Source organism: Dermochelys coriacea, chromosome 6, assembly GCF_009764565.3.
Source record: "Dermochelys coriacea isolate rDerCor1 chromosome 6, rDerCor1.pri.v4, whole genome shotgun sequence".
Taxonomy (NCBI): domain Eukaryota; kingdom Metazoa; phylum Chordata; order Testudines; family Dermochelyidae; genus Dermochelys; species Dermochelys coriacea.
The window spans coordinates 54954899-54980229 of record NC_050073.1 but is presented as its reverse complement, the minus strand read 5'-3'; the positions used below and the strand labels follow the sequence as shown (position 1 = coordinate 54980229).

Genomic DNA, 25331 nt, shown 5'->3' with positions numbered 1-25331 from the left:
GGCATGCCTCTCGTGTCTCTAGGCTCGGGGTACATTTATGTTAAAAATAAGCAAGCAGTTCTTCCTCATCACTTCTCAAGCCCAAACTGCAGATAAGGCAATGATTGTCTCAGGCTAGGAGCAGTCTGGTATTTAAGCCAAATTGATAGAGAGGGAGCAATCCTGTTTTTACCCAACCAAGGGTAACTATTATACATAAAATGGAGCAGAATACAGTCACTGTTTTACACCTTGATATGGAGGCAAAGCCAGTGGAGTCTGAGTCCCATCATGTAATGCTTTGATGCCAATGACCAGACCACTCCGATCAAGCTGTGGCTTGCAGTTGACACCTCTGTATATCTATGGACACAAGTATCAGCTGATGTCAGGGCACTATTGTGCTAAATGCCATGTGCTGTACAAACACCTAGTGAGAGCCTATAAACTGAATAGGCAAAAAAGACAAAGGGTGGAAGAAAGGAAGTAGTAATATCCTATCCTCATTTTATAGGTGGGGAACTGAGGCACAGATACTAAATCAGTGGTTTTCAAACTTTTGTACTGGTGACCCCTTTCACAGAGCAAGCCTCTGAGTGAGACCCCCCCCCATAAATTAAAAACACTTAATATATTTAACACCATTATAAATGCTGGAGGCAAAGTGGGGTTTGGGGTGGAGGCTGACAGCTCGCAACTCCCCAGGTAATAACCTCGCGACCCCCTGAGCAGTCCCAACCCCCAGTTTTAGACTCCCTGTACTAAAAGATGTGCCCAAGATCAAACAGGAAAATGGATCCAGATCTTCAGAGTTCCATTCCAGTGCCTTACCCACAAGATCAAACTTTCTCACATTTTGGATTCGCTGTTTTCGGAATGATTAGACAAACTGTAAGCACTACAGTTTGCTATTCTGTCTCCAGCAGAACCCACTACAGAATGCTTCAAAAAAGGCAAAACTTACCAGATGTGCAAAGCTGTAATGTGGGGAGAGGTGGCCCTTTGCCTTGTGACCTGAGAGGGAGGGGTAAAGCAGTGTGCACTGCTGGCTGCTGTATTTGGAGTTGTCAAACAAAAGATTAAACACACAGGAGTACAAGGAAACCATAAGAGTATAGGTTTCAGAGTAGCAGCCGTGTTAGTCTGTATTCGCAAAAAGAAAAGGAGTACTTGTGGCACCTTAGAGACTAACAAATTTATTAGAGCATAAGCTTTCGTGAGCTACAGCTCACTTCATCGGAGTATAGTCAACATAATAGGCAGTGGTGAGTGATCTCAGCACACTTAGAGGCCTAACAGTTGTCAAGGTTTTTTTGTGCAAGTATCACACAAAGGAGAGTTTTAAGGAGGGATCTGAAGAAGGCTGAGGTAACTTTGTGGATGTTTAGGGGGAGTTTCTCTCAAATATGAGGGGCAGTATAGGAGAAACCAGGAAGGTGCTTGTTGGAAAAATTGAGCAGGGGCGGGTGATGGAGGGTGGCACCTGGGTTGATTGGAGACAGGACTTGACATTTCAATAGTGAATGAGTTAGGGTGGGGATGGGCTGTGAAGGGCTCCCTTGACAGTGAAGACAGTTTGTCTGATGCGAGAAAGGAGGAGGAACCAGTGATGAGATTCAAAGGGAGGGATGACATGCTTAAAGTGATAAGCTAAGAAAACTATCTTTGAAGCAGCATTCTGAGTGGATATAAGTGGGGCAAGATTGCATCTGTCAAGGGCAAAGAGAAGGATGTTGCAATAATCGAGATAGAGAGAGCCTGGATCAGTTTTAGCTGTGTGGATGGAGAGGGATGGCTGTAACTTACCGATGTTATGCAGAAAGAATCACTAAGATTTAGATGTAGCATGCATATGAGGACCTAGACAGAGGTCTAAATCAAAGATGATGCTCAGGTTACAGACAGGGTGGTGGTCGTGTTGACAGTAATTGAGAACGGTGACAAGGCGGAGAGGTTGGGGGTGAAGAACAAGAGCTGTTTTAGCTATGCTAAGCTTGAGTTAGATGTGGACAACGAGATATGAAAGAGACAGGGCAAGATTTTAGCTTGGACAGGTCGGCAGTAGCAAGTTAGATCTGTGAGTTCTTGGCATAGATGAATTTGTTTGTGGATGAGATTACTCAGAGATAAGGCATAGAGGGAGAAGAGAAGGGGACCAAAGAGAGATCCCCGTGGAACTCCCACAGAAAGTTGGAGGGGGGATGCGGTCGATTCACTTTCCCTTCCTCTCAGTCTTCCTGTCCTCCCCTTGATGTAGGATCATTTTTAATTTCCCACTTTTTGCCCTCTTCAGCTTTTGTCTTTCAGCTAAGGCTATGTCTACACTACACAGCCATGCTGCTACAGCTGTTTCGCTAAAAGATGTGCTGTGTAGCCGCTCTTTGTCAGCGGGAGAGAGCTCTCCCGTTGACAAAGCACTATCCATACTGATGCTTTTTGTCGGTAAAACTTTTGTCATTTGGGGATTTTTTTTTTTCTTCATGCCCCCTGACGGCAAAAGTTTTACCAACGAAAGTGCAGTGTAGACAAAGCCTTAGTCTCTCTCCTCCCTTCAGTTCTGTTTTTAATTTCCTCTGTACCCCTCCTCTTCCCTGAGCTGCTGCAATTCTCTGGCCAAGTTTATTAGCTGGCTATTTTACTCTTTTTTTTGGTTAACTCCCCTCCGCTGCCTTTTCTATGTTTTCTTTTCCTTGGAAGATGATTATAGAAATAATAAATATCAGTAGTTCGCCCCCTTCCTTATAGTAAGCAGTCTCCTGAAATGACCAGTCCCTGGATACCTGTATGGTGAACGCTGGACTCTTGCAGCAATTATTGCCACAGCCTGTTGCATAGATGTTGTACTGAAAGGGGCCTAGAGTTCTGAGCCCCAAATGTTAGTTATAAATTTGTGTTTTCATTAGGTTTGGTGGAGAAGTTCCACCTTGGCCTTGGTTTAACTTGCAAGTCTGAAGCCAGTATTGTTGTGGATTTGAGAAAAGTAGGACCAGAATTGGGTTCATAGTGGCACCTTCATTGTAACCTTAACTATGGAGAAGTCATTCACTCTAGAATGCTGATGTTTAAATGGTCATTAGACTTCAGAGTCAACATACTACTTTATAGGAATGGACCATCCATACCACTCTGAGCTGTGTTGGATCATGTTTGGAAGCATTTGTTTGCACAAGTACTAGAAACTTAACTTACTAAGGATGCTCAGACATAAGCATGTTTGCAGAGAGCCATAGTAAACAATACAAAAATAAAACAGACCCCTGCATCGAAGAGCTTACATTCTAAATAGACGAGAGGAAGAGAGAAAACACAATATTTTGAAACCCTATCCTAATCTGCAGTCACACTGTTCATTACCCTTTTCAACTTTGTGCCCTTTCACTCTTGTAGTATGCTCTCATTTAGTTACACCTTTGTTTTAACTCTGTTCTATTAACTGTTTTCAACCTACAGCCCTCCTCCATCTCCAGATTTCCTCTTGCTTACACGTAACCTATTTCCAAAGCCCCTGGAACTGTTGAATTCCTGCATTGCCCCAGTTTGGAGCAATCAAGAGTCCCTGCTCATGAGATGTCAGGTGCCAAAGTTAGCTATTCTGAGACTACCAAAGAAATGCCAGCATGTTCCATAGGCCAGTCCACCCCCAACTATGGTGTTGCGTCATTGCAGATGGGGAGAGATCAGGTCTGCCCCTCTCCCAATTGTTTCAGTTTTGACTCACCATTCTAAGTGAAACTGTTTCTTACGCAAGCTTCCTTGCACCCACTGTAGCTTCCTATTTTAGGAATAAACTGCTGCTGCTGCTCTGTACTCTGATTCTTTATTATGGAAGGTTGGTGGGGAAAAACTGATTCTCCCTCCCTCTAATAGTGACTAATAGGAGTTACTCTCGGTTCCTGCTGCAGAGCTGCTCTTGTGTGTCTAAAAGCTGGGCTTGTTTCCATGTATGCTTTTGTTTCCAGATTTCTGAGAAAGCCGAAGCCCACTCACATGGGTTCTTCCCCCTTCTCCCCTTTCTTCTGCTAGGGCAGGCTTCCTCAATAAATCTCCATGCTGACAATCTTCCTCCATCAGCTCTTGCAGTGAGTGGAAGAATAAGCTCAGGCTGTCAAATCTGCCCCTTTGATAGAATGAGAAACCTGGACTTTCCAACCTCTTGTGATTAGCACGAACCTCCTCCCCCACCTGAGGCCAAATTAATACATTATAAACTGATCCAAATTGCCCCAATTATCCTTCTTGGATGGAGAGCAGATTTGGCTGTGCTGCTTATATGCATTGAATTTGAAAAGGTCTGACCGGCCCTCTTTGGAGTTAACAGAATTTGGTACAGGTCAGAGAGTTCATGTAATAAAGATCAGCCCCACTACCTTACTATCTTAAATCTCCAACATCTCTTTCCCATTCAAAGGACAAGAGTTGCACAGGATTGATGAGCAAGTGAAACCTTCCCCAAATGATGTACTTAGACGTGTGGATTTGGGGAAAGTGGCCTGTAACCTACCCCCTAGCTCTAGTCTCCACCTGGGCCTTTTTGCTTCTCCCCTCATATTTGCTGACTGTTGGCAATACAAGCCGCTTAGAGTGGAAGCCTCTGTCCAAGTCCCTTCACTAAGAGTAAGAGGGGAAGTAGGTTCCAGAAACTCTGGGAAGCTGTGGGAAACCCATCAGCACCTCCTCTGAGTTTATGGGTCCTCTTCTCTTTGAGGAGTCTGCATGAGATTACCTATAAAACAATAATCTTAAACAGATTTATTAAAATTGGAAGGACAGCTGAATCAAACACATGACTTGCTTAACATATCCAGATTTACATTTTTCATAAACTAAACTAGATAATCCATTCTCAGATTAATTATAAGGGGGGAAAAGGAAAGGCAAATAGCTTGCATCTCTTGGAAAGCACTACCCTGACTCCTCTAGACTGGCTTCCTGACTGGAGAAGTTACAGCCGAGCACTGATTCCCCAGGGCCTTGAGCCCAGGTGAGTTCTGAGCATAAGCGAATGGAGAGAGACCTCAATAAATATGTATTTAACCAAAATAGCTATGGCTCTGGCTTTTTCCAGTTGAACCATTCTGGTCTGTTGCGTAACTAACATGCATTTTAAAGATTTCCCCCCCTCCCCCATATTGCTTGAAATAGCTGCCTTTGCGCTGGTGTAATTGTTCCCCCTGTTTTTCTTGAGAAAGCACCTGCTGGAACTGAAGTCCAGGGAGCAAGCAGGGTTTATCATCTGCCAAGAAAGTGACAATTTTTTTTGTTTTGAATCCTATTGAATTGAAATCCCCTTCCAGGGGAAATCTGGGGTAGGTGGCCTAGATGCTGTCAGAAGGTCCATAGGCCTGTTTTTTATTTATAAAATGTGCCTCATGGGGCTGAGTTCAGACAAGGCTGGGGCTCTGGGCACACATTGACGTGGTCGCTGAGCGGCTCTCCCACAGCTCTGGGCCCCCTTAGGAACAACAGCGGGGCTTCCCTCCCACTCAGGAAAGGCAGTTCTTCCTCTAGCCCCTCCAGAGAGGTAGGAAGCCTCCAGTGCTTGCTCCACAATCTGAGGTATGTATGCTTGGGCAGGCGGACTGAGCCTGTGGAACTTTTCTACTGCAAAACAGAGTCCTCTGTGAGTGCTGGTGGTGGTGACCTCTCAGAGCAGTGGGTCTTGAAGCTAACACACCAATAGATGTATTGAGCTATTCACTGCTCTGAGGGCTGCTCTTTCCAGCAGTGTTTGTTTGTTCGAGTAGACAACACTGTCTTGGTTACATTTTGGCACATTTTCAAGCTTTTCTTCAAACCATGAGGACTAGAAAGTTTTATTTTAAAAAAGTGGAAAAACTGAATTTCTGATACAACCAGGTCACTCCAGGCACGGGCATATTGTACCTGTGCCTTTAATCTGGCCTTGGTGCTTTTCCAGTCTCTTGAGTACAGAACTACAAACACGGAGTAAATAGCAAACATAATAATCAGTCTCTCTTAGTTACTTATGTTTTCCTCTCTTCCCTCCCCCCCAATCTCAAGAGAACTCCAGCACCTGAAATGCAAAGTGGACGGTCTCTCACTTGAGTAGTCTCCATCTTTGCAAAGTCCTTACCAAACTAAACAGTAGTTCTCAGCTCTGTTCTCAGTCCTTAGCATGTTCATCACAGAGGCATGCTTCCTGTCAGTTGCAAACCAGTCCATTAATCACTCTCTCGGCACTGTATGATGAGGGATGTCTGCATACTGCTCCCTCATCTCCTGTTCTGATTTATGGCCTTTTGTCTGCAAGTGACCTAGCAGATTGAGTGCAACCTTGGGTCACTTGAGGAATTAATCACTCTTCCTGGTGCTCACAATACTCACCAAGGGAATACGAGGAGCTCCACCAGAGATGCTACTCGGCTTTTATGGCATCAGACAGTTAAATAGAGGTTAATGTCTGAGCCAGAGAGCAGAACTGCTGTTGAGATGCAATCAACACCTCAGAGTAGCAGCCATGTTAGTCTGTTAGTCGGCAAAAAGAAAAGGAGAACTTGCGGCACCTTAGAGGCTAACAGATTTATTTGAGCATAAGCTTGCATGAGCTACAGCTCACTTCATCAGATGCATGCAGTGGAAAATAAAGCTTATGCTCAAATACATTTGTTAATCTCTAAGGTGCCACAAGTACTCCTTTTCTTTTTGCGAATAAACACCTCAGTTCACTTAACAAAATCTGATGAATTTTGGAGCATTAGCTCCATTTCTCTGAGGAAAGGGATTTTTGTGTCCTCCTTTCCTCCAACCTTTTCCTACGGAGAATTCAAATCCAAGGATCTCTCTCCCTGCAGACTTAAATAAATATATATATATATTTGTTTGTTATAGGCCATACATCATTCTTCTTGTCAGTGTGCTCTTTCCCCTTTTTTCTGTGTCTGAGACTTTCCACCATCCTGGCAGAAGGTTTAGTGTTCTTTCATCTCCTCTTGAGTAGAAAGTTCTTAAAGCTTGATTCCTATAGGTCTCTTATTTGGCAGCGCCATTCCCCATATGACTACATTTTTATACTGGTGCAAATGCATTCTTCAATCTATTCTTTTCCGTAACCAATCTATTTCTCTGCCTGAGGGCTTGATTCGGCTAGTATGTTTGGAATGGCCCAGGGTAATTCAGAAGGTGCTCCTTCCTCCTCCCCCAACCCCAAATGCTACCATAACATGCCACTCCAATGCTGTTGAGCGTGCGGCCCTCCCCGGAATGATGGTCTGGAGAGATTGGGCCCTGAATTTGGAAAACTCGCTTGATTGTGTACTGGACTCGCTATACTTCTGCTTCCACCTACCCCATTTAAAGAGAGAAACCTTTGCTGCAGGAAGGTGCACTGTGTACACAGTCTGACAGATGGAATACAGAATGGCCAGACAGGGTTGGGGAAAAGCAACCACCAGTTCTTGTTAGTCACTGAAGACCAGAAAAAGTCAAAGGGCTAAGGTGCTACAGGGAAAATGTTAACTCCCAGAATTGCTGTCACACACACACACAGTCCTATCAAAGCTCCCTCTGCTGGACACTCTCCAGGCTACCTGTGTTGGAACTCGTGTGCTTTAAACCTCTAAACCTGTGCTTTAAACCTCTCTTGAGCTGAGTAGGCTACACCACTCCTCCTGTGGCCCCTCTGGGACATTTTCTGAGCACAGGCATACTGTGTGTCCCACCTTCACAGAAATGAGACCATATGGTTCAGCTGCCCATGGCCTCCTATGACCAATGCTGATTTCAGAGTAGCTTATGCACACCCTCTTCCAGAACTCTGCTGTGTGGGTGTTCTGGGTTTACAGTTTAACTCTTCAGGGGTATGTGAGAGTGAAGCAAGCAGATACAGACTTTGCCCAGGATTCTAAACACCATTACCTTTTATTTGGCATGACAAATGCACAGATCTAGACAAAATAAAAAAACACACCAGTATGTATTTCCCTGCCTCAGTTTCCTCATGACTCTGGAGCATTCTCTGGGCTTAGGACTGAGTCCTCTGCGGTGTCTAGATCTCCCTTCATGTGGCTTCTATTAAGAATCATAGTCTGTCTCTTGAGGTCAGCTAACTTCTGACTTCCTTGGTTTGTCCCATATTTAAACAAGATGCCCCTGCTAAACCCATGCCAGTGTCTTCCTCTCTCCTGCCCAGAGCTTTGTGTCTGAGCAATCCATCCTCTGTTGTTTTTGCTGGCTAGCATCAACACCTTAGTTTCTTTGCTCTGTTGCAGAGGATTTTCCTCTTCCCACTTCCCCAGTTGGAGAGAACTGGCTCTCCTTGCTTCAGCCAACCCATTGTCCCAAGGTGTTTCCACTTGAATAGAGGACCATTAAGATTTAATGACCATCCATTGTCTCTGGTCTAACGGGTATGTGTCACTCCATGGTTGACTCGCTATACATTGAGGCATTCCATGATGCAGTATTTTCATATCAACCAAATTCATGTCCATAGGTTCCCTAAATAATCACGACTGCTAAGGCATGTTTCCATCACTAGATGGCTAAGATTACATATTCACCTACTGGTGGTGATTTAGGACTAGTAAAATCAAGCATGCTGTTCTGCACTGGATGTGTCTTCCTACTCTTCTGACCCTGTTTGCTTATGCCTGAGCAGTGCTGTTAAGTGATACTCCAGTTCAGATGCCAGTCACAAACTTGGGCTATCTTAAACCATGCAAAAACTGAAATAAACTAGAACAGTATTTCTCAGCCTGTGGGTCATGACCCAAAATTAGGTTGCCAGGATGTGTCAAAGGGTCATGTGGGAGGCCCTGGTGGTGGTGGTGGGGTTGCGTCCTGCCCTAGGGGGAGGGGAGGGGTTGAAAGTCACCAGGGAGAGGTCTTGGCTGCCCCCCACTTGCTCCATGGTGGCAGCTCTGATACTGTGTATTTGACTGGACTCGGCTCAGCTCCTCGCTCCAGGTGTTGAAACCTGGTACATGGGGTTGCAGCACTGCCGAGGTTTGGCTCAGCCACTCCTCTGTCATGAAGATGGGGGACCAGCTGGGCCAAATTTGAGTGAGAGGTGTTACAACCCCCTGTGTCAGATTTCAGTGCCACTCAAATTGGCCAAACCTGACCGGCTGAGATAGAATAGAGAATTATAGAACTTGAAGGGACTTTGCGAGGTCACCTAGTCCAGTCCCCTGCACTCATGGTAGGACTGCATACTGTCTAGACCATTCCTGACAGATGTTTGTCTAACCTGCTCTTAAAAATATCCAGTGATGGAGATTCCACAACCTCCCTAGGCAATTTATTCCAGTGCTTAACCATCCTGATGGGAAGGTTTTTTTCCTAACATCCAACTTAAACCTCCCTGTCTGAAATTTAAGGGATCCTTGAGGTCACAATGACCCCAGCAGGGAGATGAGCCCAGCCAGCCCCATGGGTCAGGAGCTGTTACTGTGGTACACACTGTATACTTTTTTAGTACTTAAGGAGTATATTGTTTATCATGGGTAAGAAATATTGAGTAAGCCAGATGGTTTTTGTACTAAAGCTATTTATTGGGTTGCGATGGGCCATCAAGGTTTACAAATGGGTCCTGAGCCCAAAAAGGTTGAGAACTATAGGACTCTGGAGCTTTTTAGCTTTCAGATTCCTGAGTACTGAAGCAGGACAGACGAGGGTTCCACGAACAATAATCTCCTAAATTAGGTCCTTTTCAAGGAACCTGTAGAGTTGTTTACTAGCTCTTCTTTCTTTGAGCTTGAATAGATTGTGTCTGATCCAAGAGAGTTATGAAATTTCACTTCTTCCCAAGAGCTGTAAAAGCGGGCTAGCTACAAAGGGTGGTGGTTCAAGATCCCTGTTTGCTTGCATGGCTGTAGACAAGTAGGCTGAGACCATGAAATCTGCTCTGTGAAGAGAAGAGACTAAAATGTGAAGGTTTTTGGAAAAACAAATGCTGCCTGCCCTTGAGGAGATCATATGGACTGGATAAGATTTTGGTCTGACATAGCCATTCATGCCATAATGGTGGTCTCCAGGTCCATAGGAATTAATTATACAACCCCCTTTAAATACCTGGGCGCAGCATTTGAGGATGAGCAGGAGGTGATGTTGGACAGCTCTCGATGCCTCACTTGTTGTGGGGATTCAACTCTTCTTTGTTACCTTTCTGGATTAAACCTCCCCTTTTATAGTGGGAAGCAGCTTTGAGCAGGGGGTTGGACTAGATGACGCCATGAGATCCCTCCCTTCCAGTCCTGATATTCTATGATTGAATACTGTTTAGTTCTCCATAGGATTTGTATATAGAGCAGTGTGTGTGGTACTCTGCATCCACAGGGGCCAGAATCCAAGAGCTCTGACAGATAGTTGTCAGCTGAGAGGAATGGGGGGATCTGATCCATGGTCCTGCTTCAATTCCACCTCCACATAGGTTTCTTGAGCCCTACTGTCCTTGTGGGAAGATGCAAGACTGAATGCCGAAAAGAATAGTAAAGAAGTTGGCAGAGTGGTCATCTCTTTGATGCTGAAGTATCTTGACTATGAATTCCACCCTCATTCGATTTTGGAGGTTGACTGAGGGTGTGATTGTGCCGGGCTAGGGAGACTGAAGCCATCCTTTATAAGAGAGTGCTTCAGCATAACTTCTGAATTTGTAAATGCATCCAATGAAGTGAGCTGTAGCTCACGAAAGCTTATGCTCAAATAAATTTGTTAGTCTCTAAGGTGCCACAAGTACTCCTTTTCTTTTTGCGAATACAGACTAACACGGCTGCTACTCTGAAACCTAACATAACTTCTGTTTTTGCCAGGCAGCACTTAGCAGCTTCTGGAGGGTGGGGATGGAGGCTGCCTGAGCAGTAGCATGCTTTGCGGTGCACACTTGTCACACGCACAGGGTGCTTGAGTTGCTTTTTAAAGAGCTCTCCTCTTGATCAGTGCCTCCCTTTTTGAGAGGGGAGGGAAGCCGTTAGCTTTGTATAGTTGGATAGCTTAGTTATTTATTGATGTGCGTGCTGTGCTGCTGGGTTTGAGACTCCATTGCCCTAGAAAGTTTTAGAAATCATGTATCCTTGGAAACTGATCCCAAGAAGCTAAACTTGCTGCATTTGAATACCTCCTGAGATCCTTTATGGATTAATCAGTCATTCTGTCCCAAGTGGCCTGGGTGATTAAGTCTTGCTGCCAGCGGCAAGAGTATGAGGATAGTAGGGAGAAATTAATCTGGTAACTCCTGCTGTAACATGAGGGGATTGTGCTGGGTCTTTTAAAGCTACGGTTTCTGGCGTTCGGCTGCTCCATGCTAAAGAAACTCACCAATGCTCTGGTGGCTGATGAAAATCAAAACTGCTCAGAGGGTTGGAGGCATGGAAACATTCTTGGGATGCTTAGCTGCCCTGCAGCTCCCAATTTCCTTTTCCTCTCCACTTTCTTTGCTACTGTCTGTAGCTTCCCATTCCTCTTGCGATCAATGTGCTCCCAGGTGAGAGCAGCTTGAGGAAAAGCTTCTTCCTTCCTTGTCCCTCTCTCCCTTTTTTATTCTGTTTAAATTGTGTTGTCCCATAACTTGGGCTTCCAGTTCCCTTTTTCCTCTTCCTGATTACTGCTTCTGTTTGAAGTCCCTGAGTAATGTTGTGCGGGGTAAAATGGCAGTTCCAAAACCTTTTCCTCAGGTGCTGATGTCTGGCAGGCAGGTGGTCCGTTGAGATCACAACAGAGAGTGCTGCCGAACAGAAGGCAATTTATATCTCCTTGTAGTGTTTAAAAAAATATAAATAAATAAATAAATAAATAAAGCCTATTTTAGCAAGCTGGGCTTGAAGCGTCTCCTAGTGTGCGCAGAGTTAATCTTAATCACTGAGGCATTGATTGACAATCTGGAGGATGTTAATGTGTGATTCTCCCCTTGAGCAGGGGAGGAGAGTGGAAATTGCAGTTTCTTTGCTAATTGTACTTTAGATGTCATTTGTGACAATTTCATGTTGTCTAGACAGACATTGTGGAGCAATTGCTTCAACAGAGCCAAGTGTTAGCCTGCTATGGATCTGGGCAGCGCTAGGAGGGAAGGGAGCTCAGTGCTCCAGAAGGGACATTTGAATCAAGCATTGCCAAGTGAAGGGTTTCAAGAGGAGGTGCAACCTGAATTTTTGTGTGAAAATGTCAGACTGTTTATTTAGTGGCTAGTACTTGTTGCAGCTGCTGTTCCTTCAGGGGTCATCTTTTTCTACCTATAGCAGAATTACTAGTAATGCTGTTAGCACTGACAGTACTTTGGACTGCTTTAGCACCTCTGTTAATAACGAAAATAAACCCAGTCTTTGTCTCCCAGACTAGGTCTTCCAAGGGGCAGCCGTTTCTGACCAAACATGTGGATTTAAGGTCTGGAGTTAAAATTCTAAGGACTATGAACGTGTATCATTTTAAAAGCAGGCACTACAGTCTCTTTGGGAATTGTAGGTAACAATATTAGTGTTGCAGACCATGGAGGCATTATTGGTGATGATAACAGTGCCTTAATTATTGGACCCATTTATCTGGCTATGAAAATGAATGCTAAACTGAAAGTTGGTCCTCGGGGCTTTAGCTTCGAACAAATTATTTTAACTAATAAAACAAATCGCTTTGACATTAGTGGTTTTAGGTGCAGGGCATCTCTGCCATCCTTATTTACATTGATGTCAAGAGCACACTTTTATCACTCTTGATACTCTGAAGGACAAAGTTACAAGGTAACCAAAAACCAGTGCTGAAGCTTAAAATCAGCCACTGCTCATGGCAACTGAACTTTTATGCATGGCATTTGGATGTGGCCTTAGAGTGCATGTAGGGAAGGCAGGTGGGTCAGAGACATGGTGATAACGGGAGTGGTTTTGCTATCGCTAAATTCAGAAGGCTTTACCCTTTGGAGGAACATGCTGGTACTTGATGACTGTTCTTTGAATTAATCCATGCAGATAATCTTCGAGACTACAGCAGATTCTCTGAGAACGCTCAGTGGAGTGCATGTGACATTCCTTACCTGAGGGGAGGAGAGAGCCAGGGGCTGTGTTTGTTTTGGGGGGGGGGGGGAGAATGCTACAGTGCTCAGGGGTGACACCATGCAGCAGTGGCAGGGATTGTGGCTTCTTTGGGAACTGAGTTATGTGCTCTTCAGGAGAAATAACAGAACTTGAATCTCTGGAAAAGTAACTCAGTGCCTAGGTAATGCAGCATTCATTTAAAAAAAAAAATAATAAAAAAAAAAAAAGGTCGTCCTTGTGGCACCTTAGAGACTAACAAATTTATTTGGGCATAAACTTTTGTGGGCTAGAACCCACTGCATCAGATATATGAAGTAAAAGATCCAGGAGCAGGTATAAAACATGAAAGGATGTGGGTTGCTTTACCAAGCGTTAGGTCAGTCTAACGAGATAAATCAATTAACAGCAGGATACCAAGGGAGGAGAAATAACTTTTAAAGTGGTAAGAGAGTGCCCATTACAGACAATTAACAAGAAGGTGCGAGTAACGGTAGGGAGAAATTAGTCTTGGGAAATTAAGTTTAGGTTTTGTAATGACCCAACCACTCCCAGTCTTTATTCAGGCCTGATCTGATGGTATCTAGTTTGCAAATTAATTCCAGTTCCGCAGCTTCACTTTGGAGTCTGTTTTTGAAGGTTTTTTTTGTTGAAAAATTGCCACTTTGAGGTCTGTTATTGAGTGACCAGAGAGATTGAAGTGTTCTCCTACTAGTTTTTGAATGTTCTGATTCCTGATGTCCGATTTGTGTCCACCTGGTGAAGTGAAGAAACAGATTGACAGAGCCAGAAGGGTACCGAGAAGTCGCCTACTACAAGACAGGCCCAACAAAAAAGTAACAGAGCACCACTAGCCATCACCTACATTCCCCAACTAAAACCTCCCCAGCGCATCATCAAAAATCTACGAGCTATCCTGAAGGACGACCCCTTACTCTCACAGACGTTGGGAGACAGGCCAGCCCTCGCTTACAGACAGCCCCCCAACCTGAAGCAAGTACTCACCAGCAACTACACACCACACAACAAAAACACCAACCCAGGGACCAAACTCTGCTACAAACCCCAGTGCCAATTCTGTCCACATATCTATTCAAGGGACACCATCATAGGACCTAACCACATCAGCCACACCATTCGGGACTCGTTCACCTGCACATCTACCAATGTGATATATGCCATCGTGTGCTAGCAATGCCCCTCTGCCATGTACATTGGCCAAACTGGACAGTCTGTACGCAAAAGAATAAATGGATACAAATCTGACTTTAGGAATCCTAACATTCAAAAACCAGTCAGAGAACACTTCAGTCTTTCTGGTCACTCAATAACGGACCTCAAAGTGGCAATTCTTCAACTAAAAAAACCTTCAAAAACAGACTCCAAAGTGAAGCTGCGGAACTGGAATTAATTTGCAAACTAGATACCATCAGATTAGGCCTGAATAAAGACTGGGAGTGGTTGGGTCATTACAAAACCTAAACTTAATTTCTCCAAGACTAATTTCTCCCTATCGTTACTCGCACCTTCTTGTTAATTGTCTGTAATGGGCACTCTCTTACCATTTCAAAAGTTATTTCTCCTCCCTTGGTATCCTGCTGTTAATTGATTTATCTCATTAGACTGACCTAACACTTGGTAAAGCAATCCACATCCTTTCATGTTTTATACCTGCTCCTGGATCTTTTACTTCATACATCTGATGCAGTGGGTTCTAGCCCACAAAAGTTTATGCCCAAATAAATTTGTTAGTCTCTAAAGTACCACAAGGACGCCTCATTTTGGGGTGGTTGTTGGTTTTTTTTGTTGTTGTTTTTGTTTTTGTTTTTTTTTTTTGCTGATACAGACGAACACGGCACCACTGAAACCTGTCAGCATTCATTGTCAGTCTCAGATTCTCTTGGATTCCTCTGATAATTTAAAGCAGAGATGTCAATTTTCAAACCATAATAGAGGTTTGGTTTGAGAACACAATTATCTTGAAGAGCCTAAGTGTTTAGCTTTATCACTATCAAGCCTAGGCAGACAGCAAGGCAACAGGAAATCTGCCCTGCTGTGCAAGTTCAGTGAAGTTTACACTGCAGCATTTTTCTCTTTTCTGTGTTTGACAGAACATAGAGCCACTAGTACTCTAATACTAGCTAGTCCAGGATGGTTAATGGACAGTTTCCAGCCAATAAGCTACTCCCTGGTCTGACACATCCATGTATGACACCAGACAGTGCTGCATTTGGCAGGGTCATAGTCTCAGCTTTTCCATCATGGTTGATTGGAGGCTGCTGGTTTTGGGGAGCTCTATGTAAGCAAGGTGTTTTGGTGGTGGTGTGTTGTGTTTTTTTTGTTTTTTGTTCTTATTTTTTAAGAACACCGAAAAACCCATAAACACATACTAATGTAGGCTTTCTGGTGTCCTGTGGTCTGACTTCCGAGCAAGGGAATCGGTGAAGGGCAGTAAATAAACACTGTATGTCCATGTCAAGAACATCTTCCAGCCCTGTATGAGCCCCTTAGAATAGGGTGGCAGAAATTCCTGACAGACTGCTAAAGCAGCATCAGTGATTACAGGCCTGGCTACTTTGGACTGCTTGCCATCTGCAGCTCTCTCTTGAGACATCCATGCAGGAGTGAGTCCATTTGGGAGTTCTTCCATCTATATAATGGGACTTTTGTATGCTTTGAATCTTCATATGGCAAAAATTTATGCCAGCTATCACTGGCCCTGTTTGTCTGTACAGTCCCATGCATGTCTATAGCAATGAATCAGTAATACAAATAATCTCAGGTGATGTAAGGAAGCAGAAGACATGGAGCTGGTCACTTAGACATTTAACATTTTTGCTTTTATTTCTAGGAGGCTGCTGGAATCTTCCCTCATTTCGTTATCACGCTATGACGGAGCAGGGTCCCGGGAGCACCCAATCTACCCAGATCCAGCCAGGTGAGGGCCTAAGTACAATCCAGATTCAGTGTAGTTTCACTGCCAGAAGCACTACTGCTGTGGCAGCAACATATACTGAGCCCCTTGGAAATGGTACTGGTATCTGATCCATCTCACCCTTTATGGCACATTACTGTGGAGATGACCATAGTGTTGGGTTTGGAGAGTCCCATGCCCTTTGTTGACGTTTTGACAAGCCCCTTCCACGCTACCTTTCATTTAAATCCAAAGGCTTGTGCAATAACAGTGAGAAAAAAGAGAGGTAATGAGGTACAAAGAGCCTGCTATTGTGTGAGGGTCTTGGTCCAGGTTGGATTTAACCCCATTTGGGAAAGGGAACCTCTTCCTCTTCCTTCTCTCTGTCTACATCTGTGTGTCAGATGAAACGAGTGGAGGGAAAGACTCCATACAATCGAACGCAGATCTGAGGTTCTTAAGGAACCTGGAGGATGACCTTATGATTCAGAAAGCTGATAATTCAAACCAGAAGAGAAGCCACCCTGGATCTGCTCCTTGACTAATAGGAAAGGACCAAGTAAGGATGTGAAAATAATAGGGTAGGTTGGAGCCAATGATAGCAACCTATTTGGATGCAACATAGTAAGGAGAGGGGATGTAGAGAGTGCAGAGGAGGATCATACTGGATTTTAGGAAAGCAAATATTTGGGAAATTAAACTAAGAAATTTAAGTAAAGGTGATGGAAGTATTATAATGCATGAATGTAGGAGAAGGCTAGAGAATCCCTAGATGCCATAGAATACAATGGCTCTAAAAAACAAAAATACAGACAAAGAGACTGGTGTGACTTTGAGGGCATGGCTCAAAAATCTTAGTATGAAGAAATCTAACAAAATGTAGAAATAAAGGACAATATGTGGTCAAATCTTGGAGGTAAATAATAAAGGAAGGATGAGTTAATGCTGCTGAAAGGGGTAAGAGTCTTAAGAAGGGATCTTACAAACATATATTGGAGGGAAAATACTACAGAGGAAGCAGGCTTATCAATAAATGAGTGATGAAATCAATGATGATAAATCTGTATCTCCACAAGAAGGGGGTGGGGTAAGAGAAAAGGCCTATTCTGAGAGCCTTGGAAATGTAACTGTTGATGAAAGCAGGTGAGACAATACTTGGAAAAATTTAACCTATCCACATGTGTGAGTCTGAATGGCACGACCTAGGGTGTTAAGTGTGTTGGCTAACAAAAAGCAAACCACTGAAAATTATTTCTGAAAAGTCCTGAAACACTGACATTAGAGAGAGAAACACGTGCAGTGCTGTTTATTAGACAGAGACATAGATAAGTGAAGGTGTTTTGGAGAACTAAAAAAAAATCAAATGTGGCAGAGTTGTCAAAACCAGAAAGGAGTAATTTCTGCCCATACTGCTTAGCATATCAAGAAAGCAACAGATGGGGTAGTGTGACCCACAGAGAGAAGCTGTCAAAAGTGGGTAATGGAACCATGAGCAATAAGTGGCATTGGAGGTTTATAAAGACTAAATTGTGACACGTGATCAGTTTTGGAAGGAATTAGCAAAGCTAATGACTGAGAATTCGACAACTATATCATCATCTGGTACAGCTACTCATGAAACCTTTGACGCTGTCATGTGAACTGAAGTTGGGTTAAAGGAACCCTATGCAAAGGGAAAAAGTCATTGCAAATGTACTGAGGTTAAGTGTCCAGTGAGTTGCTGCAAGAGCTGAGTTTAATGTCAATATTTTCATGATCTGGAAAAGAGATTAAATTTGCATGTTGCTGCAGATGATGCTAACTTGAGAGGTTTGGCCTTCCCCAGTAAAGAGAGTAACATAAGCTAAATTGAAAAAAAGGCAGTGTCCACACAAGGAGTTATACTGGTATAATATCTGTACAATTACAGCAATAAATCTCCCTGTGTAGACAAGGTTAGTAATATGGGTACGGACTTAAAATACATATCTTATCCCAGAAAAATATAAGTGTATTTATCCATCTCTGAGAGGCTAATTTGAAATCCCAGCATTCAATGGGAGGGAGATGCTGTGGAAAGACTCGAGGATAAGAGGCAGTAAATGATTATAAGCTTATAATTCAATATGGTGTCAAAAATATGATTGTGTCCACTGCCACAAAACCTTCATGAACTATGAGCTTTCATTCTGGAGTGTGGGCTGAGGGCTAGTGTTTCTGAGACTCTGAATGACCCACAGAGAATGTTGCCATCACTCTTGGGTGATTTGAAAACCAAAAAGATGCTGACAAATGTATCAAATGTGTGTTAGAGGGCTGATGAAAGTGGCTAAAGCGGGGCTGGAGGGATTTATTTATAAGGAAAGATTAAAATTAAATGTTAGGAATTCATGGGGCAACAGAAAACTTAATCTGAATATGTGGGAATTTCCTAACAGTGAGCGCTATTAGGTGCAATGTGGAAGACACCCCATTGACTGGAACACCTAAATCCAGAGTGGCTCTCTGGGAGATGAGTCTTAGGTTATGTTTACACTACGCACCTTTTAGCAACACAATTGTGTCGATACAGCCAGGCCGCTAAAAGGTGCGCAGTGAAGCTGCTGTTTGTCGGCAGGAGAGAGCGCTCTCGCCAACAAAAAACTTCCACGCCCAACGAGCAGCAGCAGCTTTGTGCTCCTGCCGACAAAGCTCTGTTCACACCGGTGCTTGTTGGCAGTAAAACTTTTGTTGTTCGGGGGAGGGAGGGGGTGTTTTTCACACCTTTGAAGGACAGAAGTTTTACTGACAAAAGTCTGAGTAGACAAAGCCCAGTTGATCTTTTCCATGTTGAATTTCTGTAACGTGACAGAAGGTACAGCTGTTCCAGGTATCTGTTACACTGGGGAACAAAATCAAGGGCAGTTTTCATCTTGGAAACAATTTTTAAAACAAATTCTTGCTCTCACCACGTGGAACTTTGAGGGCTGTAAGTAGTGGTGGAAGTTTTAAGTGTGAGAGTTGGGATTATGAGGATCTACTAGAGGAAAAGGCCACTGTTGAGATTAACCTGTGTTCAATTAATAGCAGATCCTTCTCCCCTGCAAAGGGTTAGGTCCATGGATCCATCAACTGGAGCTGAAAGTTTGAGTGGGGTAAGGGTACGATCATTGCATAGCTTCCTTCAGGTTTATTGATTATGCTGGTCCAAAGGGCATCCTTTGAGACAATGGGATCTTTCCAATTTCCCCTAGACGTTCCTAGAAATGTAGGGGAAGTTATTTCCATGGATTGCAGTTGAGTATGCTGCAGAATCTTCTGATGTTGCAACAAGAGGTCTGAGCCTACCAGATGCCTCCTACAAGACACAGTGGAAAAGTTACTCAAAGCAGAGATGGAATTAAATAACTTAAAAAAAAAAATTTTTTTTTAAAAATAAACAAGCTTGTCTTGTGTCTTGTCTCTAGGGCAGCTTCAGCCACACTTTAAAGAATTTCAGTTCAAGGTGATTCTGTTCTAGATTTTTAGGTTGCACCCACCACTTTTTGTTTGAGGAGTGGTGCTTCGTTTGAATGAATAGTGTAGGATATGGAATGAGGCAAGGAATACGTGGATCACTTTGAAGCTATGTTTCAAAATTCCCAGGAATCTTATGATGAAGTTGAAAGGGCCTGTCCTCTGTTTAGATGGTCTCATTGGTTGGACTTCAGGGTCAGCTTGGCTGTTAAATCTTTTCCCTGGACTTCCAGATTTACTAAGACAATAGAAAAGGGAAGGAAAGCAGCAAGGGAATTGCTGCCCTAGGAAAGGTGCTCTTTGATGGCAGCTATGCTAGTACAGCTTGAAAAAAGGATGTTCATATTAGTATCCCAGCTAGACAGTTTTACCTGGACTCTGTCTCTCCAAGTAGCTACATGTCAGACTGTATGTAGTAGAAAAGACTCCAAGAAAATTTAAGTTGCTGGAGCAGTTACTATGGGTAGGAATGTGGCGTTGTCTATTCAGCAGGTCTGAATGTTGACCCTGATGAGTTGAGTTGCTTACATGCAATATGTCCTTCTCCGCTCAGGAAGCGTGGAAGACACAGGAGCAGCAGTTAGTGCCTGGTACCTAACTTTGCCTCAGTTCAAATGGGTGGGCATGTATCTGTAGCACAATCTGCAAGATAACTGGCAATATGTGAGATCACTAGAATGAATAGTCTGTGTTTGCTCACTTGCAGTTATTTTTCATTGCCAAAGGCCTGAAGAGGCCTCCTGGTTTCCTTGTTTTTCAATTGTCTTTTGCTCTGTTCCCTCAAGCAGGGAATAGGCATAGAACAAGAGGGTTAACCCCTGAAGGGGAGATATTTCATTATGTGGAACAGCTGCTGCTGGAAAGGTGTATTCCTACTTTCCTATTGACAGGTTTCAGAGTAGCAGCCGTGTTAGTCTGTATCCGCAAAAAGAAAAGAAGTACTTGTGGCACCTTAGAGACTAACAAATTTATTTGAGCATAAGCTTTCGTGAGCTACAGCTCACTTCATCGGATGCATACAGTGGAAAATACAGTGGGGAGATTTATATACACAGAGAACATGAAACAATGGGTGTTACCATACACACTGGTCACTCTCATTAAAGTGTGTATGATAACACCCATTGTTTCGTGTTCTGTGTATATAAATCTCCCCACTGTATTTTCCACTGACTGCATCCAATGCAGTGAGCTGTAGCTCACGAAAGCTTATGCTCAAATAAATTTGTTAGTCTTTAAGGTGCCACAAGTACTCCTTTTTCTTTTTTACTTTCCTATTGTAGACTGGTATTCCCATGCTGCCATCTTGCCATCAGGCTGACTTTGAGAACAACCATGAAGTGCTGGAAGCCATACCACAGAACCTTGATACCAGACAGTGGAGGTTTTGGGACCTGCTCTGCTGATCTAATTGTACCTGAAGGCTTGACAACAGAGTAGAAACTGTAAATCAGTTACTTAATTAAAATATACATTGACTGCTGAGTCTTGTGTACTAATGGAAGCAAATCCATCAGCTTTAAACAACTCTGCTGTCAGCAACAGGGAGGGAGAAGTTACCCTGCTTCTGGACAGCTTGGGACTGGGGACATGAAAGTGCAAGTGTAATTCTCCCTTGGTTAGAAGGAGTGCCTAGTGTTACTTTAGCGATCCTTCAAGTATTTTCAGGAACAGAGACAAGAGTTCCTTCAGCAGGTAGAGAGTTTTCCCAGAAAACAAGGGGAGGGAGGGATGCTTGAAGCTTGGAGAATCCTCATTCTGAAAAGAAGTGGTCTTCCCTAGGATCTTGATTGCCCATTTATCTACATGGCCAGACTGGTTAGAGTTCTGTGGGTTGTAACCAAGGACTTTGTATTGCCTAGTAATCCCTCCCTGCATGCTCACCTCTCTCTTTAGGGAGCAGTATCTTTGAACTTTTGCTTTAGTGCAAACTAAAGCAAGTGTTTGATGCCATTCAGATCCTTCTCCTCTAGGTTCCTCATCGGTCAGCACCATTGCTCCATGCTGTAGTCTTTGTTAGACTGTGCTGCTTGATGCTGAATTCTGCACTGCCGAAATTGGCCTCAGGGTTCACAGTCAGCATCTTGAACAGTTGTTGTCACACATCCAGCAATGCAGTCTCTCAGTCTGTGCCATCTGCATTGGTAATTGGATTCCATTCACTGCAAGCATCTGTGTGATCCATATGCACCTCACGTACTGAGTTAATTTGGATCCTGTGGTGTCAAAAGTAGCCTACTGTCTTGTGAACTGCTACAAAGTTTGTGTGTTGCTAGGGGGCTCTGACAGAATACATCTCTTTATTCACATCCTATATGCTATTGTAATAATCTTTGTACAAGTAGGCCTTGTAAGATATCATCTGAAAACTCAAAATTTGCCAGTCAATGTTGTCCTGGTAAAATGTGTGGCAACGTTGTATGTGAAGTTATAAGATTCCCCTGTACGGTGTTAACCATGTTCCAAACAGAAGTTGGCAAACAGGTCTGACCTAAACAAAGGAATGTGTGCTCTGCTTAGTTTGCATTTAAGCAGTAAACACTGTCTTCAAGCAGGAAGGGAAAACAAAGGAAGTTCAAACAGGTGAAACAACCAGCAGGGACTATCCTTCCACATAGACTCTCTTTGGCTCCTGGTTCTTGGATGAAAATGTTTTTCAAGAGGGGGACTGAAACTATAAAAAGAAGGGACAAACACCCCAAGGGACCCTCTTTCTTTCTGCCCATCACATTCACTGCACTTGAAGAGACAAAGGAAGCAGGTGTTAGACTCTGTGGGAGAGATTCCAATTTGAGAATTTGGTCACTAATCTGCTGGAGCATGAGCTGAAAAACTTTGCTTGACTCGAATTCAGTTTGTTAGGCATTAGTAAACATTTTATCTTTATTTTTCTTGTAACCATTTCTGACTTTTATGCCTCATTACCTATACTCAAAATCTCTCTTTGTAGTTAATCAGTTTATTTTACTGTTTTTATCTAATCCAGTATGTTCAAGTTGAAGTATCTGGGTAACAAGTTGTGTACATATTATTTCCTTTAAAGAAATAACAAACTTAATAGGAATAACGAATTTAATATATTTGTACTGTCCAGGAGAAGGTTGGGCAGTATAGGTCATAGGTTTCTGAGGGAAAATCTGGAACTGGGAGTGTGTTGGGATCACCAGGTCGTAATTTTTAAGGCTTTTAAGAGCCAAGATGTGACTGTCTGGCTTCAGCACATGCACAGATGTAGCTGGGAGTGACTTACATGTGGTGGCTGTTTGAGAGAAACAAGGCATTGTACAGGGCACCCCAGATTACAGGGCAGGGATGACACAGCTACTCATTAGTCTGGATTTTACTCTGGTATGTCGAAGGTGCTAATCTGTTTTTTGTCACTGGCCTGTTGGAGAAATGGGTGGGGAATACAGAAATGAACTAATGTTTAGCTTGCTGTTGTACTGGCTTTAGCAAAGGACTGGCTGAATCTAATAATCAGGGTGTCTTAAGAGACCTATATAGAGAAGAGAGGACAAATAAGAGAACAGTTGTTGCCTCACCAGCATATTGCTTCTCATTTTTTTTTTTCTGCACTGAGGACTTATAGGACAAAGACAAATGGGGAAGCCCACCAGTAAAATTTTCTGAGGTTTTGTTAAAAAAAAAAAGTTGTTCATCTTGGATATATTTTAAGATTAAAACTCAGTAGTTTTTCGGTTTAGCCATGTTGTATGTTGTTGGCTGAGATTCTTGGTGTCAAAGGGTTTGGGATCGCAGCAGGAGTGGTGCATGATAGATGAATTTCTTCAGTTCTCCATTGACGTGTCTCTTTGAATTGAAATTTCCTTGGGAGCAGGCAGTGAGGCAGATTACCTGGGGTGTAAAAAGAAAAGGAGTACTTGTGGCACCTTAGAGACTAACAAATTTATTTGAGCATAAGCTTTCATGAGCTACAGCTCACTTCATCGGATGAATTCAGTGGAAAATACAGTGGGGAGATTTATATACACAGAGAACATGAAACAATCTACAACCTATCCTGAAGGACGACCCATCACTCTCACAGATCTTGGGAGACAGGCCAGTCCTTGCTTATAGACAGCCCCCCAACCTGAAGCAAATACTCACCAGCAACCACACACCACACAACAGAACCACTAACCCAGGAACCTATCCTTGCAACAAAGCCCGTTGCCAACTGTGTCCACATATCTATTCAGGAGACACCATCATAACGCCTAATCACATCAGCCACACTATCAGAGGCTCGTTCACCTGCGCATCTACCAATGTGAGGTATGCCATCGTGTGCCAGCAATATCCCTCTGCCATGTACATTGGTTAAACTGGACAGTCTCTACGTAAAAGAATAAATGGACACAAATCAGATGTCAAGAATTATAACATCCAAAAACCAGTTGGAGAACACTTCAGTCTCTCCAGTCACTCCATTACAGACCTAAGAGTGGCTATCCTTCAACAAAAAAACTTGATAAACAGACTCCAAGGAGAGACTGCTGAATTGGAATTAATTTGCAAACTGGATACAATTAATTTAGGCTTGAATAGAGATTGGGAGTGGATGAGTCGTTACACAAAGTAAAACTATTTCCCCATGTTTTATTCTCCCCACCTTCCCCCCCCCCCCCCTGTTCCTCAGACGTTCTTGTCAACTGCTGGAAATGGTCCACCTTGATTATCACTACAAAAAGTCCCCGTCCCCCCCCCCCCCGCTCTCCTGCTGGTAATAGCTCATCTTAAATGATTACTCTCCTTACAGTGTGTATAACACCCATTGTTTCAAGTTCTCTGTGTATATAAATCTCCCCACTGTATTTTCCAATGAATGCATCCGATGAAGTGAGCTGTAGCTCATAAAAGCTTATGCTCAAATAAATTTGTTAGTCTCTAAGGTGCCACAAGTACTCCTTTTTCTTTTCGTGAATACAGACTAACATGGCTGCTACTCTGATACCTGGGGTGTGTAAGGGTGAGGGGTCTTCTTAGAAAGATGCACTTTTACTGCAGTGGGGAAGCCTCTGACAAAGGGCTATAGCAATCCATCTCTCAAAATCATCTCGAATGTGGTTCTGCTCTGAATTGTGGCATTGTGGGCTGGGGACAGAAGCACCATAACCAATCTGTTCCCTATGTTTGCTGCTGGTGATAGCAGAAAGAACTGAATAGGTCTCAAAATTACTAAGAGGTCTCAAAATGTAATTGTAAACAGGGAATCATCATCAAGCAGGTGTATTTGTGGGACACCTCCTCCCAGAGGGATCAGTTCTTGGCTCTGTGGTGTTTAACATTTTTATCAATGATTTGGGAAAAAACATAAAAACATCACAGATAAAGTTCACAAATGATCCAAAAATTGGGCAAATGGTAAATAAGGAAGAGGACAGGTCACTGATACTGAGCAACCTGGATCCCTTGGGAGGCTGGGAGCAAGCAAACTATGCGTTTTAATATGGCTAAATGGAAATGTATACGTCGAGGAACAAAGAAAATAGGCCATACTTAAAAGATAGGCACCCTGTCCTGGGACGCAGTGACTGAAAAAGATTTCTGAGTTGTTGTGGATAATCAGCTGAACATTCAATGTTGTGACTAAAAGGGCTAATGCAATCCTTGGCTACATAAACAGGGGTATCTCAAGTAGGAGTAGTAAGGTTATTTTACCTCTTCATTTGGTACTGGAATGCCATTGCTGGAATACTGTCTGGTTTGGTGTCCACAATCTAAGAAGGATGTTGATAAATTGAAGAGGGTTCAGAGAAGAGCCACAAGAATGATTAAAGGATTAGAAAACCTGCCCTATAGTTAGACTTCAGGAGCTAAGTATGTTTAGCTTAACACAGAGAATGTTAGGGGATGACTTGAGTACAGTCTCTAAGTACCTACATGGTGAACAAATATTTGATAGGCTCTTCAATCTAGCAGAGAAGGGTATAACTTGATCCCGTGACTGGAAGTTGAAGCTAGACAGACTGGAAATAGGGTGTGAC

The 25331-nt window shown here is 43.2% G+C and overlaps 1 protein-coding gene across 4 annotated transcripts in view; it reads left to right on the top strand.

Annotated features, from left to right (window-relative positions):
- AMBRA1 (autophagy and beclin 1 regulator 1) overlaps positions 1-25331 on the top strand; it is a 204693-nt gene that overhangs the window by 47524 nt on the left and 131838 nt on the right. For all 4 annotated transcript variants that reach the window (XM_038405851.2, XM_038405850.2, XM_043515739.1 and 1 more), the window contains one exon: positions 15805-15891. In XM_038405851.2, the coding sequence (XP_038261779.1) occupies positions 15805-15891 (87 nt within the window). The remainder of the gene's footprint in view (positions 1-15804; positions 15892-25331) is intronic.